We start from the raw sequence: 14,484 nt of genomic DNA, 5'->3' as shown, positions 1-14,484 counted from the left end.
TTCGACTCATCTGACTACAGTATATAAACCACCTCTCTGGCCCTATGCTGTACTTCCTTCAAGAGTGATGGAGTAAACACATCGATTCCAGGTTGAGGGACTGATTACCTCAAACTCCTTCTCTCCTTACCCATTTCTACTTTGTATTGGACTGATGAAGCCACTATGTGGCGAAACGTTTCTTCAATAAAGATTCCCGTATGTTGAACAAGTGTCTCAATTCTTCAAGATTGTGGTTAATGGCACACACAGTATATCTGCTCCCTCCCTGAGGACCCACGGGGAGATGTCCGGTCTCATTGCCTTTGAGGTATCAAGGTCACTTAGCAGCTTCTTCATCTCCTCCTCTCATGTTGAGCTCCTCGCATACCTCTTGATCGTTTCTTGTGACTTCCCCACCTTCTTTCCTCAGCCTGATCACCTGGTCTTTGACTGTCGTCTTTCTCCTAATGTAGCTAAACAGCAGTTTCGGGTCAGACTTGGCTTTCGATGCTATGTCATTTTCGTACTGTCGCTGGGTTTCCCTCCTTATCTGTGTATGTTCGTTTCTGGCTCTTCGACTGATCTCCTTGCTTTCCTGGGTCCTTTGCCTTCTATACCTCTTCCATTCTCTGATGCACTTAGTTTTTGCCTCCCTACACCTTTGGGTAAACCAAGGACTTGCTTTGGTCTTCCCATTTTTTCTGTTGCCCTTTGGAACAAACCTTTCCTCTGCCTTCTTGCATTTTGTTGTTACATAATCCATCAGTTCATTTACTGTCTTTCCTACCATTTCTCTGTCCCACTGCACCTCCCACAAGAAGTTCCTCATACCTGTGTAGTCCCCCTTTTTATAATTTGGCTTTTCCCATTCGACTCTTGTTACCCTCTCCACCTGTAACTACTATGTAATCAAAACTCAGGACTACGTGGTCACTAGCTTCGAGTGGCCTCTCATATGTGATGTCATCAATGTGTGAGTTACTCAGGGTGAACACAAGGTCCAGTCTTGCTGGTTCAATCTCCCCTCGCTCTCTGGTAGTGTCCCTGATGTGTTGATGCATGAGGTTTTCCAGTACCACATCTATCATCTTGGCTCTCCATGTTTCTGGGCCCCAATGAGGCTCCAGGTTTTCCCAATCTCCCTGTGGTTGAAATCACCCATGACCAGTAACTTTGCTCTGCACGTTTGAGCTCTTCGTGCCACCTCAGCCAGTGTGTCTACCATCACTCTGTTGTTCTCATCATATTCCTCTCTTGGCCTCCTGCAGTTTTGTGGTGGGTTATACATCACAGCAATGACTACCTTATGTTCCCCAGATTGAATTGTGCCTGCTGTGTAGTCCCTTTCTCCAATCTCGTCCATGCCCTCAATTTCCTCGAAACTCCATCGGTTTTTTATGAGCAGTACAACCCCTCTTCCCTCTCTGCTCCTTCTATCTTTCCTCAGGATCTGATATCCCGGTGGGAAGATTGCGTCTGTTATTGTCTCAGTGAGTGATGTCCGGGGACTTCTCATTGATTCTTTCGTGACATTCCTCGTATTTATTTACTATTCCATCTGCGTTTGTGTACCACACCTTCAGCTTATCTATCATGGTGGACCTGTGAGAATATTGGGGTTGGGGGTGGGAGCCCTGGGGGGTTATGGGAGTTTGTGGTGTGGGTGGGATTTGTGGTGGGGGTGAGGGCAGAGTGCCCACAGGGAGCTGCTGTGGCAGTGGGGTTTGTGATGTGAGGGTGGGGGCAGAGGGAACAGTGTGTGGGTATTGGTTGAGATTGTTCAGCTGCATTGGGGTTTTCACAGTGTGGGTGGGGTTTGTGGTGGGGGTGGGGGCAGAGTGCCCAAAAGGGGCTGCTGTGGAGGTGGGGTTTGTGGTGGGGGTGGGGGCAGAGGGAACAGTGTGCAGGTTTTGGTTGAGGTTGTTCAGTTGCTTCGGGGTTGTTGTGGTTGGAGTCCTTCTGTGGGTGTCTCTGTAGGGTGTATTTGTCCTTCCACCTGAGTCTGGGTTCTGCTCGTCCTCATTGATGCCTCCCGCTCCTCCTTTCGTTTTTGTACCCTCTCTCTCTCTGTCTCGTCCTTTCCTCCTGTGTTCTGTCGAGATCAAGGTACATGCTCCGGTACTCTGAATTGTCCCTCAGTCGTGCTTTCTCCTGCAGGACCCAGGTTCGAGCTGATTCTGCCTTAAAGACTACTTTGACAGGCTGTCTCCTTCTGCATGCAAACCACCCAATTCTCCGAAAATTTGCCACCTGGGTCATGTCTCCCTCTCGTATTGCTTTCAAGATACCTTCGATCGCTTTCTTCTCCCCCTAGATTCTTTCATCATAGGTTTCCCCTTCAACTTCTTGGAGCCCATAGACAAACATTGACCTCTCCATCTCCTCCTCCCATTGTGTCTCTATTTGCATCCTCTGAGGTGTTTTTATCTCCTTCCACCGAGACGTTCCTGCCTTCAACCCCTGCCCTTGCTGCAGCCCCTATGCTCAGTGGACTGTCTTCCCTGGTCAGCTGTTCCCTGCCACTGTAGTTGACTGTTAGTCTCTGCATAAGTCTTGTCTCCTGCATTAACTGCAGGCTTCACGATTGGTCTTCGTGAACTCATCTTTTCCTGAATCCCTACAGCCCCCTTATCTGTGACTGGTATAGAAGTCCCTGATGTCATTCCTGTGCTGTCATTTGTCTCTCTATTCTGTTTCAGGTTTTTTAGCTCCTCTTCTAAGCACTTTATCTTATCTTCTGCTGCTAAGACTTGTAGTCCCCACTTCCTGCTCTCTTCAGCTATCCTCTCCTCCTGCCAAGCTCAACTAGCTTCCTTCCCCACTCTTCCTCCACTTTTGTGAGCTCTACCTCCCAATCTTCCCTCCCAGGTTCCTCCCTCCTGGGTTCGACCTCCAGACCCCTGGGTCTCCGCCCTCTTGGGTTACCCATTTTTTTTTTTACTATGGAAAGGAGCTTGTGTGTGAGAGAGGGGGAGGGAGAGAGAGAGGGAGAGAGAACGCTGGGAAGAAGGCTAGGGATAATGAGTGGGGAGGGAGGGGAGTTAGGGGAGGCCAAGGGAGGAAAGGGAAGATGAATGGAAGGTGTGTGTGAGGAGGGGAGAGAGGGAATGTGAGGTGGAGAGAGAAGATAGAAAGGAAGAGATAGAGATGGAGCAGAGGGAGGGGAAAGATGGAGAGAGGGAGAGAAAGGTAGAGAGAGAGAGGGGGGGAGGGCTTGGGACCGGATGTCCAGTGGTGGGTAGGGGAGGGGTAGTTTGTATGTGTTGAGGGGTAACTGTTACTCCACTGTCGTGTATGCGTGTGTGTATGTGTGTGTGTGCCCCCACTTCTAAGTATTCATACTGCTAATAAATACCAGTAGTAATACCAGTAATTCTAAAACTTACCAATAATAATTCTAACACTTATCAACTCTACTTATAAAATACTCAGCCTCTCTCAACTTCTACAAGTGTCTACCCTTGTGTGTGTGCGCGCATGTGTGCGTGTTTCTGACGTTACCCCTCGCTAGACCGCTTCCTTCTCCTCACACTCTCATCAACCCCGTCTCTACCTTATCTATGCTATTTCTACTCTAATTCTGGTAATAGCTTGCAGGAGCGAGTGACCATTATCTAACAGTGATGCAGAGACAAGAATCTGACAACATGCAACCACAATAGGTGAGAAGTACTTACGCTGGCAGCGGGGTGATGACAAGTTGCCAGATGCTGATGACGTAGTTGTCGTACATGTGTGGAAAATTTTTGATTTTCCGAAGCTATAGCGCATAATAGGTGTTTAATGTGTCGATATGAGTCAAAAATGTATTTGACAATAGGACAGAACCAAGAGTTCCCTTTGCGCATGCGCGGATGTGCGGGGGTATAGGTCGAGCTGGGGCATGAGGGGGGCGGGAGTGTTTTGAATGTAGTGAGGAGGCTGTGAAAACCTGGGATCAGGAAATTGGCATTCACGGCGGCCTAAGGATTAATATGGGCCTCACTTCATAATAGGAAGTGTCGTAACTGATCCTGGTGAAGAGTGAGGGAACGTGATTTACGGGACCACCGTAGAAAGGTGGTAAAATTAGTGAATAATGGTTCGACCAGGTGTGACTGGTGCGCGGCCATGGTGTGTGTCCAGGGGAAATACCCGTGTGTTAATCCTCACTCATCGGCCTCAGATCTTAATGGAGTGACCTCTAATGTGTATAATAATTATGAGACGTTAAATCATCTTGTGAATGGTAATGTAATCAGTGATAATAACATTGAGTTAACAGAATGCAGGATGTGAAATAGATTGCCCTGCTCCGAGTGAAAGCGTGATTCTCGTACCGACGATAGTGAAGCTTTATGGAATCACGACTTCTAAACTGGGACAAACCGACGGATACCTCGTCCTGCTGGAATAAGAACCATGTCGGTGTAGCAGGACATCGAAATGAGATGGTGAATGGAGGAAATAAGGAGTATCAATCACCCACAGTTAAGTCCCCTTCTAGTTATAGCAGACTGATACTGGCCAGTTAGGTATGTTGTAATTGGATAGGTTATGGGTGATCCAGCTACATCAAGTGACCACCAGAGAATATCTGGTAAGTGGTGAGATTATGTACAAGCGTTTTTCCTTGATGGATATATCCATGTGTAACCTACCCCACCCCCCTTCATTCAGTCTAACTAACATAATCTATACAGTCCACAATTAATTAGTAGCACCGTACTTGTGGGTGCTATCCAATCCATACTGGTCTCGGATAGATATGGATAAGATTGTGAGGTCGAAGGAACCACCTGCCGTGACCAGGGGTGGTTAAGTTTTCTCACATGTCTACACGGGGTGACTACGGTAAACAATATGGTTGTCTCCCAATGAGTTTACTTGTAACCATGTAATGTTGAGGTACATAAAGGTAATCACCCTAGAAAATTTTCCATATCTGCCCGCTGGTCCTTCCTGAACCGGATGCAATCAGTGAAAAAATTAATTGAATTAATTACTTAATAATTAAGTGACTGATTGAAGGAAGTGGGTATAGGGTACACAAGTTTAATCGATCGTGTGGTGGATGATAATTAGCCCAATTAATTGCTAGCACATGTGTGGCTAGGATTTATACAAGAGTAAAGTGCAAGAATTACTCTTATAAGGCGCCTACTTAAGTTGTATAATCAGTACTTAATAATTCTCTAACCATGACTGCCACCTAATAATTCTCTAACCATGACTGAACCTAATGGAGTTAATGTGGCTGACAAGTCCGTGAATTTTGGAGTAATGAAAGCATCATTACAGGCTATTAAAGGCCATGTGACGAAGGCATTTGATTTAATGAATCAAAGAACCGTGAACCCTAATGAATTAAAGTTATATTTAGAAGCTTTAGAGAGGAGATTTGATTGGTACAAATTGTGGTTTAAAGACTGTGAAAGAGATCTGCTGGAGAATTGTGCAGATGGAATGGAAATGAATGTTTTAATTAATCAACATTACGAATTGGAAGAAAAACTGTCTTGTAAAAGTAAGGCTTTGAATAAATTAAAGGGTGTAAGCCAGGCAGTTGGTCAACCTATTAATGCAACGGGTGGGTTTGCCAAAACCTCCAGAGTACGGTCTGGAGGAAATCAGACTAGGTCGGCAGGAATTAATTGTTCAATTGCAGACCAGTCAGCCAAACAGTTCTAAGGATATAACACATAATGACTCTGAAGTATCTGTCAAGTCGCAAAAGGGAAAAATAATCCCAGTGGTAATAATCATAGTTAAGAGTTAAATAGGCACATATCAAGTCAGGAATCAGTAATAGTGGTTCCTCACATCAAGGTAAGAGGAATAAGTACCTCAGTAAGTGTAACCCAGTTAATAAGAGGTCAGGCAAGGAAAAGAGAGACTGCCTCTTCTGCCAGGGTACTCATTTCACTAAAAATTGTAATGCCTATAATTCATGGGATATTAAAGTGGAAAGAATGAAAGAACTTGACAGATTTATCAGATGTCTAGACAATCATAATGTAAAGGATTGTCATACCAAATTGAACAGTTGCTATCAATGCAACAAGGGAAGGCACCATACAGTTATGTGCAGGGTTGTATGTGATTCTTATAATAATGGTGACAATAATGATAATGTTAATAACCCTGACACTACAGTGACTGATGTAAAGGTTGCAGCTAATGGCAATAATGATGGCCTAGCTGAGGTAGCCTTGCCGGCGTTGGATGTAATAATTCAGGATAAAGGGCATAAATCCAAAAGCATGCGGCGTCACTCTCCTCAACACTGGTACGGGCCATGTAATATATGGCAGATTACCGCCTAGTAATAATGACTAGAGAAGTAGTGAATACAGTCACGGTGTCTTGCTCATAAAAGGTCAACCCAGTACAAGTATTCTTCTATCGAGAATGATGTTGAACCAGTCTAATTTGTGGGAGCTGGACAGCATAGGGATTAATATAAATGAGGAAAGTCCAAATGATTCCTTTACTCAGGAACAATACCTGAAGGATGTTAAATGTGAATCTGGACATTACTGGGTGCGACTTCCGTGGAAGCTCGACCGTCCAGAATTATCTACTAATTATAGGATGGCGTATGGACAGTTAAAGGGCCCAGCTCCGCGAACTGAGCAAGACACCAAAATTGTTGACTGCTTATAATGATATAATTAATAAATAGTTAAATAATAAATTGTTCTTACTTCAGGCGACGATAAATGCACACCTTAAGTGCACAGGTGGTCCACTGAGCGAAGTAATTGGATAAATAATCTTATGTGGACAATTTCCGGGTGTGACGTCAACTGAAGAGGAACTAATGAGGATATGTGAAGGGGTTAATGAAATAATGCAGTAAGGTGCTGGGACTGACTTGGGACACTGAGAGAGACTTGTTATTGTTAAAGTCTCATAATTCCAGTATGCCCAATAAATTAATCCAGGGAGCATAGGCTTATGCCCCTGAGAGAATGGAACAGTAATTAGTCCATTTTGAGGGATCAATAAATATGGATGGCCATGGAGTTGAAGTGCCTATATGCAGTAATGTGCTGGGGCTGACTTGGGATACTGAGAGAGACTTGTTATTGTTAAAGTCTCATAATTCCAGTATGCCCAATAAATTAACCCCGAGAGCATAGACTTAGTGTCACACCTTACAATAAGAGGGAAATTGTTAATACCAGAAGCATGGAGGCTTGAGTGTGCTTTGGATGGAGCCCTACCTGAGGAGTTAACAGGTGGAAAGAATTAATGGGTGATTATGTAAATACCAATGTTGGAGTTCCCAAGCCAGGTGGCCAGTGAAGATGGGAAAATTGTACTCCACATTATGTAAGTCGTCTAGCAACGACCTCCGCCCGGCCGCAGTGTGGAAAATTTTTGATTTTCCGAAGCTATAGCGCCTAATAGGTGTTTAATGTGTCGATATGAGTCAAAAATGTATTTGACAATAGGATAGAACCAAGAGTTCCCTTTGCGCATGCGCGGATGTGCGGGGGTATAGGTCGAGCTGGGGCACAGGGAGGCGGGAGTGTTTTGAATGTAGTGAGGAGGCTGTGAAAACCTGGGATCAGGAAATTGGCATTCACGGCGGCCTAAGGATTAATATGGGCCTCACTTCATAATAGGAAGTGTCGTAACTGTTCCTGGTGAAGAGTGAGGGAACGTGATTTACGGGACCACCGTAAAAAGGTGGTAAAATTAGTGAATAATGGTTCGACCGGGTGTGACTGGTGCGCGGCCATGGTGTGTGTCCAGGGGAAATACCCATGTGTTAATCCTCACTCATCGGCCTCAGATCTTAATGGAGTGACCTCTAATGTGTATAATAATTATGAGACGTTAAATCGTCTTGTGAATGGTAATGTAATCAGTGATAATAACATTGAGTTAAGAGAATGCGGGATGTGAAATAGATCGCCCTGCTCCGAGTGAACGCATGATTCTCGTACCGAGGATAGTGAAGCTTTATGGAATCACGACTTCTAAACCGGGACAAACCGACGGATACCTCGTCCTGCTGGAATAAGAACCGTGTCAGTGTAGCAGGACATCGAAATGAGATGGTGAATGGAGGAAATAAGGAGTATCAATCACCCACCTAGTTATAGCAGACTGATACTGGCCAGTTAGGTATGTTGTAATTGGATAGGTTATGGGTGATCCAGCTACATCAAGTGACCACCAGAGAATATCTGGTAAGTGGTGAGATTATGTACAAGCGTTTTTCCTTGATGGATATATCCATGTGTAACCTACCCCACCCCCCCTTCCTTCAGTCTAACTAACATAATCTATACAGTCCACAATTAATTAGTAGCACCGTACTTGTGGGTGCTATCCAATCCATACTGGTCTCGGATAGATATGGATAAGATTGTGAGGTCGAAGGAACCACCTGCCATGACCAGGGGTGGTTAAGTTTTCTCACATGTCTACACGAGGTGACTACGGTAAACAATATGGTTGTCTCCCAATGAGTTTATTTGTAACCATGTAATGTTGAGGTACATAAAGGTAATCACCCTAGAAAATTTTCCACAACATGTACGCCTTGTAAAATCCTTCACCCGTGATGTTTATAACTATATATGCTCATACATCCCGCATTCCTCAAGTGATTTCACTAGAATACACTTCACATTCGGTGGGCTACACTTTATATTTATAATGGCACACAACCTGTTGTGATGTCACTGCTTTGGCAGGCCTACGCCTGCCTCCTACCCTTTGTTATATATTTTATTTTTCCTTTCTCCTTTTGCTTATTAACTTTTTCACTCTCACTGTAAGTTGCCCCACATTTCACTTGTTAACCAATCTCTCATAATTCTTGAACACGCGCTTCCACACTCACTTTGATCTTTGTATATTTGAATCTGTGTGGCAACAGGTGCCTACTAGGCCCCTAACGGTTTGGTACTTTGAAATATTGATGATTTCCTCTCGACTTTTTTTAACTAATAACTTTGGTTATCACTCGTAGGGTTGCTCACTGACGTTGTCACTACCACTGGTTACTGCTAGCAGTTACTGCGCCTTAAAAACACTAAGTTTCTCGGAGCCTTGTGCTCCCACGTCTGCGCGTGTCGGCTGTGTGTGTGTGTTTGTACTCACCTAGTTGAGGTTGTAGGGGTAGATTCCAAGCTCCTGGCCCCGAATCTTCACTGGTCGCTACTAGGTCACTCTCCCTGAACCGTGAGCTTTATCATACCTCTGCTTAAAGCTATGTATGGATCCTGCCTCCATTACATCGCTTCCCAAACTATTCCACCTGTGTGTGTGTGTGTGTGTGAGCGTGACAACAAACCTCACCTGTGGTGTTATCAGTCAAGCAGTTGGCCCACTGTACAGTGTTGTTGTGGCTCCTGAGGTAAAGTGTTGGGTGGAATGTAGTGAACTTTTGGCTACAGTTGAAACCCAGCTCCGGGACCAACACGGTGATATTTGTGAGGTTTTTATCATCAACCTGCGAGCATGTGGTATAAATAAAAACTTATTGTGCATTATTTATCTCGTTAATATGGCAATAAAGAGCACAGAAAATAATGAAATAAAAGATAAGTTGAAAATATGAAGTGAAAATGGCAAAGGGTAATAATAAGAAATAGTATCAAAGCAAAAATTATTTTTTCTTATGTATATATACACAACATAATTTAACATTGTTTATCATGACATCAAACATTTTATACATTTAACTTAAAATTACAACATAAAAATTATGTACTGACTGTGTGAGTTGCAGTAAAGTTGTGCCAAGCGTCTGAGATGTTAAAGTAAACTGTACACATATTATTGTATGTTCGTTGTGGAGTAAAATATTCCACTGCTAGGAGTGCAGGTGTTGTCAGAGGCTTGACCCAGCTCTGGTGGTGGTTGTTAGTGATGTGTATTGTCTTCACACCTTCTGAAAGGTTCTCTCTGATACATCCTGCAAAAAAATATGTTGAGGTATTTTGTTGATATTAATGAAACTGTGAGCTGTTAATAGCAAATAATTATTTGTGAACTGTTTGGCACATTTATCATCTATTGTAGGTCATTTATTATCATTATTATTATTATGGTGAAGGGCTAAACCCGTAAGTGTCATGCAGCACCTGAGAAATATAAGATATTCAGGTTAAATCCAAGAGAGTGGAGAGTAGCGCCAGTTCCTAAACTCTATGGAAGCTTTTCATACCGAGCCATATATTTAAGTATTAGAGACTGTAATGTACTGAACACAAGAAATTTGAATTAAAATGTCAGAATATTCAGCTCGTGCCCGACTGGAGTTTGATTTCGAATCGGCAAGAGTCGTATGAGTCTCCATGCCTCTCTTTATGCTTTAGACAGACATCTTTGTGTTAACAAACTGTTCTGGGTAGTAGACCTCTAGACGCGGTAGTATACCTTAGAGAATACTTGGTTTTGACATTAGCTGAGGTAAAATGAAGGTTCTTAACCTCTGAAATGAACTGTAAAAAAAAATTATGTTCCAATCTTGCTTAAAGAAAACAAAGCAGTGTACAAATAAGTGAGGATACGGTATGATAAGCAGTGTGAGTGTCTGACGTCAGTAGGTCATTGCTGCACAATCCTGTTACAGTAACATTTAGCATGTAGCACAACAGCAGTGTAAAATGTAAAAATCATTACAAATCTCTTGTAGCCGTGTTAGCCTCTTGACGTGTTACCCTCATAGTGGGATCTAGCTTAGGTAAAAACTAAATGTTTTTGACCCCAAAGAAATGAGTGGAAAATTGAGGAAGCAGCACGATTAGATGTTCAATAAATAATCACACATCAATGGTTTCTAAAAGGCTGATGTTTACCCCCGGAACTCTCTCCAGGTAAACTCCAGGTATAAAATAGTGTGAACACATGACACTATATAAGCAAATAAATATGCAGATATAGATAACCCTATTACATTTTTCGAGAAACCGAGGATAGCACAGTTATACACTCTCCTCGGACCTGGCTTATTGAATTCCATATTCATGGAAAGAAAAAAAAATGAAGGCAAAAACAAGTTTCAGATGCCTTAAATATGCGATCTAGATCAAATCTAAACTCAGGCGTCGTCTCACAAAGTCAAAAAAGAATAAGCTCATACATTCTCTCTTCATGCATGTGACCCTTAAACAACCACAGAATGATAGTCTGGTCAGTGGTGCTGTGGTTCATAAGACAGCTTGTAATAAACACTAACAGCCTGACTGACCAGGAGGCCACCCAGGAAACCATGTCTTACGACCTGGTTATGGGAGCAATGATCCCTGGACCATCTATAGCTAGGCTAAAAAAAAAAAATTATAGCTAGGCTGACCGCCTTTGACTTTTTTTTGTTTGGTATGGTAGTTGTCATTAGGAGCAAAACTGTATTTGCACGAATAACGCCATTTACTTGTTTTCTAGTAATAAATAAGCTAAAAAAGAATCTTTTTTACAGTATTAATTAACGCATGTTAAAAAAACGGAAGTATGTTAATTTAATTACTATATTATATCTGTATTTAAACTTTTTAAACAAGGTAGTCAAAGACATAAAAGTACATAAAATCAGCTACTACGTTTATTATAGCTTACAACACCGGTTAACATATCAGTGTTTTTAAAAGTCATTTATAAGGCCTGAGCTTGCTACCACCTGCAGCTCACAAGACTGCCATCCCCACGAGCCCCTTTGGGGCGGGGCAGATGGCAGACCAGAGGACTAGCTTCTCCCTACGAGCCCCGTGAGGGCGGGGACTGTGGCTAGGCCTGAGGACAGTTAGTCCCAAAGATGAGGGGGTAATTGTACCTCCTCCCATGGGAGACTAAGGTCTCGAGACACTCTCCAGGTAATTAATTATTATTAATAAAGATTCGCCGGTATTCTCCCTGCCTGGGCCTTTTCCAAGTGGTGGCCCGGCCTTGGCTCCCTCTTTAGGAAGTATCTGAGACATAAGTCTCCCATGGGAGGAGGCACAAGTACCTGGAGTTTACCTGGAGAGAGTTCCGGGGGTCAACGCCCCCGCGGCCCGGTCTGAGACCAGGCCTCCTCAGTACCTCCTCATCTTTGGGACCAACTGTCCCCAGGCCTAGCCACAAGCTAGGCCTCTCTGGTCTGCCATTCCCGCCCCAAGGGGACTAATGGGAATGACAGTCTTGTGAGCTACAAGCTCGGGCTCAGGCACCTACCCTACCCTAGAAGGGCTGGGCATGGTGTCGATCTCCCCAGGTAGGGACCCAAGGCCGGGTCACCACTATTGGAAAAGACCCGGGCCGGGAAAGTACCGGCGAATGAAAAAAAAAAAAGTCATTTGACTTCCGAGCGGGTCTTAACATGGGTAGGGTCTTAACGTTAATAGCATGGTAATTAATAGCATGACAGTTAATAGAGTCACAGTTAATAGGATGACAGAAAAGAGCATTGTTAGTGTCAGCAAGGCTAACATTTCTCCTTGTGCTCACTAGGTCTTTCAGAAAGAGACCGGCAAGTTTCTCGGAGAGGAGCAGGAAACAGGGTAGACTACGATAGCATCAGTAGCAAAAGTACAAACTAGATTACTACAAAGGGCATTAGTATAACGAAAAGTAAGTTTGATGTCTAAAGGACGGTGCTTTTAAGATTTAGAATTCTGGAAATATAGGAAGGCAAAGAACAGAAGATTTAACAGAAGAGAGTTTAGGAGAGAAATTCCTTTACTACTGCTACATTACTACTATTAGTATCTGTACTATTACTTTTAATACCACTACTACTATTGCTACTACCACTACTATTACTACTACTACTATCTCTACTACTACTACTACTACCACTCTCGTCCCCGCCCCCCTCTGGTTTCCTTGCCGTCGCGTCTCTCTGTGACTTGTTAATGGTTCATGTTGGACCGAAACATCGTCATAAGTTTCAGTCTCCTACATGCAAAATATCTGTGTATTGTTGCAGCCACTTTATTGTGCCTTTTTATTCTTTAATCACTATGTATCATCGTTAGACACATTAGCAACTATAATATACTGTATAAGCACAACATACAGTATAATGATTTAAGTATATATTACCTTTAGGATCACTGTTTTCGCCTAAAGTAAGATGGGTGAAGCAGACTAGCCAAACTGTGACAGCTTTCACGACACTGCTTGAAGCCATGACCTTCCAAGTTGTTCTTCCTTCAGCAGTCGTCTACAAGAACACCAGCAGCGTCTCGACACCACTACTGTGATTCCTCAACACCACCAGCAGCTCCTGTCGGGGGAATACGAGGATCTTCGCTGCCAAAACTAGACGGAGTTCTGGGTCTTTGCTGCAGTTCCGCGCCTTAATAACCCACAGGGGGTTATCGTATCGCATAAATACAAGAATTACAATAATGGAGGCGACACTGGAACGTGATGCCCACAAGCGTCACCAGGAGCGCCTCTCCTGGGTTCCACTGCCTCGCCACACTTACTACAGACCTCATGCGTAATGAAGCCGGATGCCAGATAATGTCTGCTACTTTTTTTTTATCAGAAAAGAACTAAACAAAATAGAGATCCGTCATCTATTTCAGTGAAATGTGTAAAGCATATTTATGTGGAAATGTAAAATATATGAACAAATACAGGGCTACAAAATTAGATACTGTATCCTGGATTGTCCCCCAAAAATGTGCGTTTTTACAGATATATCCCAACAAACCCCATAGGAAGCCTAGAGGAGATGGTTTACACAAGTATTAACCTGGTAGACTCATCTGTTATATGTGTACTTACCGAGTTGTGTTTGCTGGTTTCGAGTCTTAGCTCCAAATAAGCCTCCATTACTGATTTCTAGTGTCTTGAAACTTATACCTTATATTGAAACTGAGTATTGAATCTGCCTCTTCCACTTCATCATCCGACTCAACTTTGCATAATCTCTTCTACTGGTCTGGTTTATTTTATTCCCTCTTTCCATTCTTAGAGCAGGGGTTCCCAACCAGGGGTGCTCGCACCCCCTGGGGGTGCGAGACATCATTCCAGGGGGTGCGAGAAGCGTCCGTTTTAATAACAGGAAATTGATTCATTTATTACTTATTAATATTCAATAATCATTTGATAGATAATTTGATGGAGGGAAGCTGGAATCATCTGAAGAATGGATTATGAATCCTTACTCCTTCAATTTGGATAAAATGTCAGATGATGGAGAGCTGAAAGAGGATCTTATAGATCTGCGTTCAAATCGTGCTCTTGAAATGCAATTGGAGAGTAAAACTTTGGAAGAGTATTGGTGCTCGGCTATGGTTCTATTTCCAAGACTTTGCGAAACTGTACTAACTGTGCTCATTCCATTTGCGACAACTTACTTATGTGAATCAGGATTTAGTACTCTTTTGTCAATTAAGACAAAATCTAGAAATCGTTTGAGTGCACAGGCAGACATGCGTGTTGCTATAAGCAACACAGTTCCCCGTTTTGAAAAACTCACAAGCAAGAAACAGGAACAAAAGAGCCACTGAATTAAAATGGATTCGCAAACTTTTTGGAAGTCAGCCTTTTGATTTTATTATCTTG

General features: G+C 43.1%; 1 protein-coding gene across 3 annotated transcripts in view; it reads right to left on the bottom strand.

The window, feature by feature from the left end:
- The window catches only part of LOC128688926 (uncharacterized), a 37,145-nt gene extending 23,491 nt beyond the window's left edge, over positions 1–13,654 (bottom strand). For 2 of the 3 annotated variants that reach the window (XM_070085451.1, XM_070085452.1), the window contains exons 1-3: positions 13,009–13,415; positions 9,702–9,901; positions 9,283–9,436 (exon numbers count right to left, since the gene is read on the bottom strand). In XM_070085451.1, coding sequence (XP_069941552.1) covers positions 9,283–9,436; positions 9,702–9,901; positions 13,009–13,096 — 442 coding nt within the window. In that variant the 5' untranslated portion in view covers positions 13,097–13,415. Of the gene's footprint in view, positions 1–9,282; positions 9,437–9,701; positions 9,902–13,008 lie in introns of all 3 variants that reach the window. The other variant, XM_070085450.1, reaches the window with a different exon arrangement.
- Positions 13,655–14,484: the final 830 nt, after the last annotated feature.

This window comes from Cherax quadricarinatus, chromosome 16, assembly GCF_038502225.1.
Source record: "Cherax quadricarinatus isolate ZL_2023a chromosome 16, ASM3850222v1, whole genome shotgun sequence".
NCBI lineage: Eukaryota > Metazoa > Arthropoda > Malacostraca > Decapoda > Parastacidae > Cherax > Cherax quadricarinatus.
This window is presented reverse-complemented; position numbering and strand designations above follow the sequence as displayed.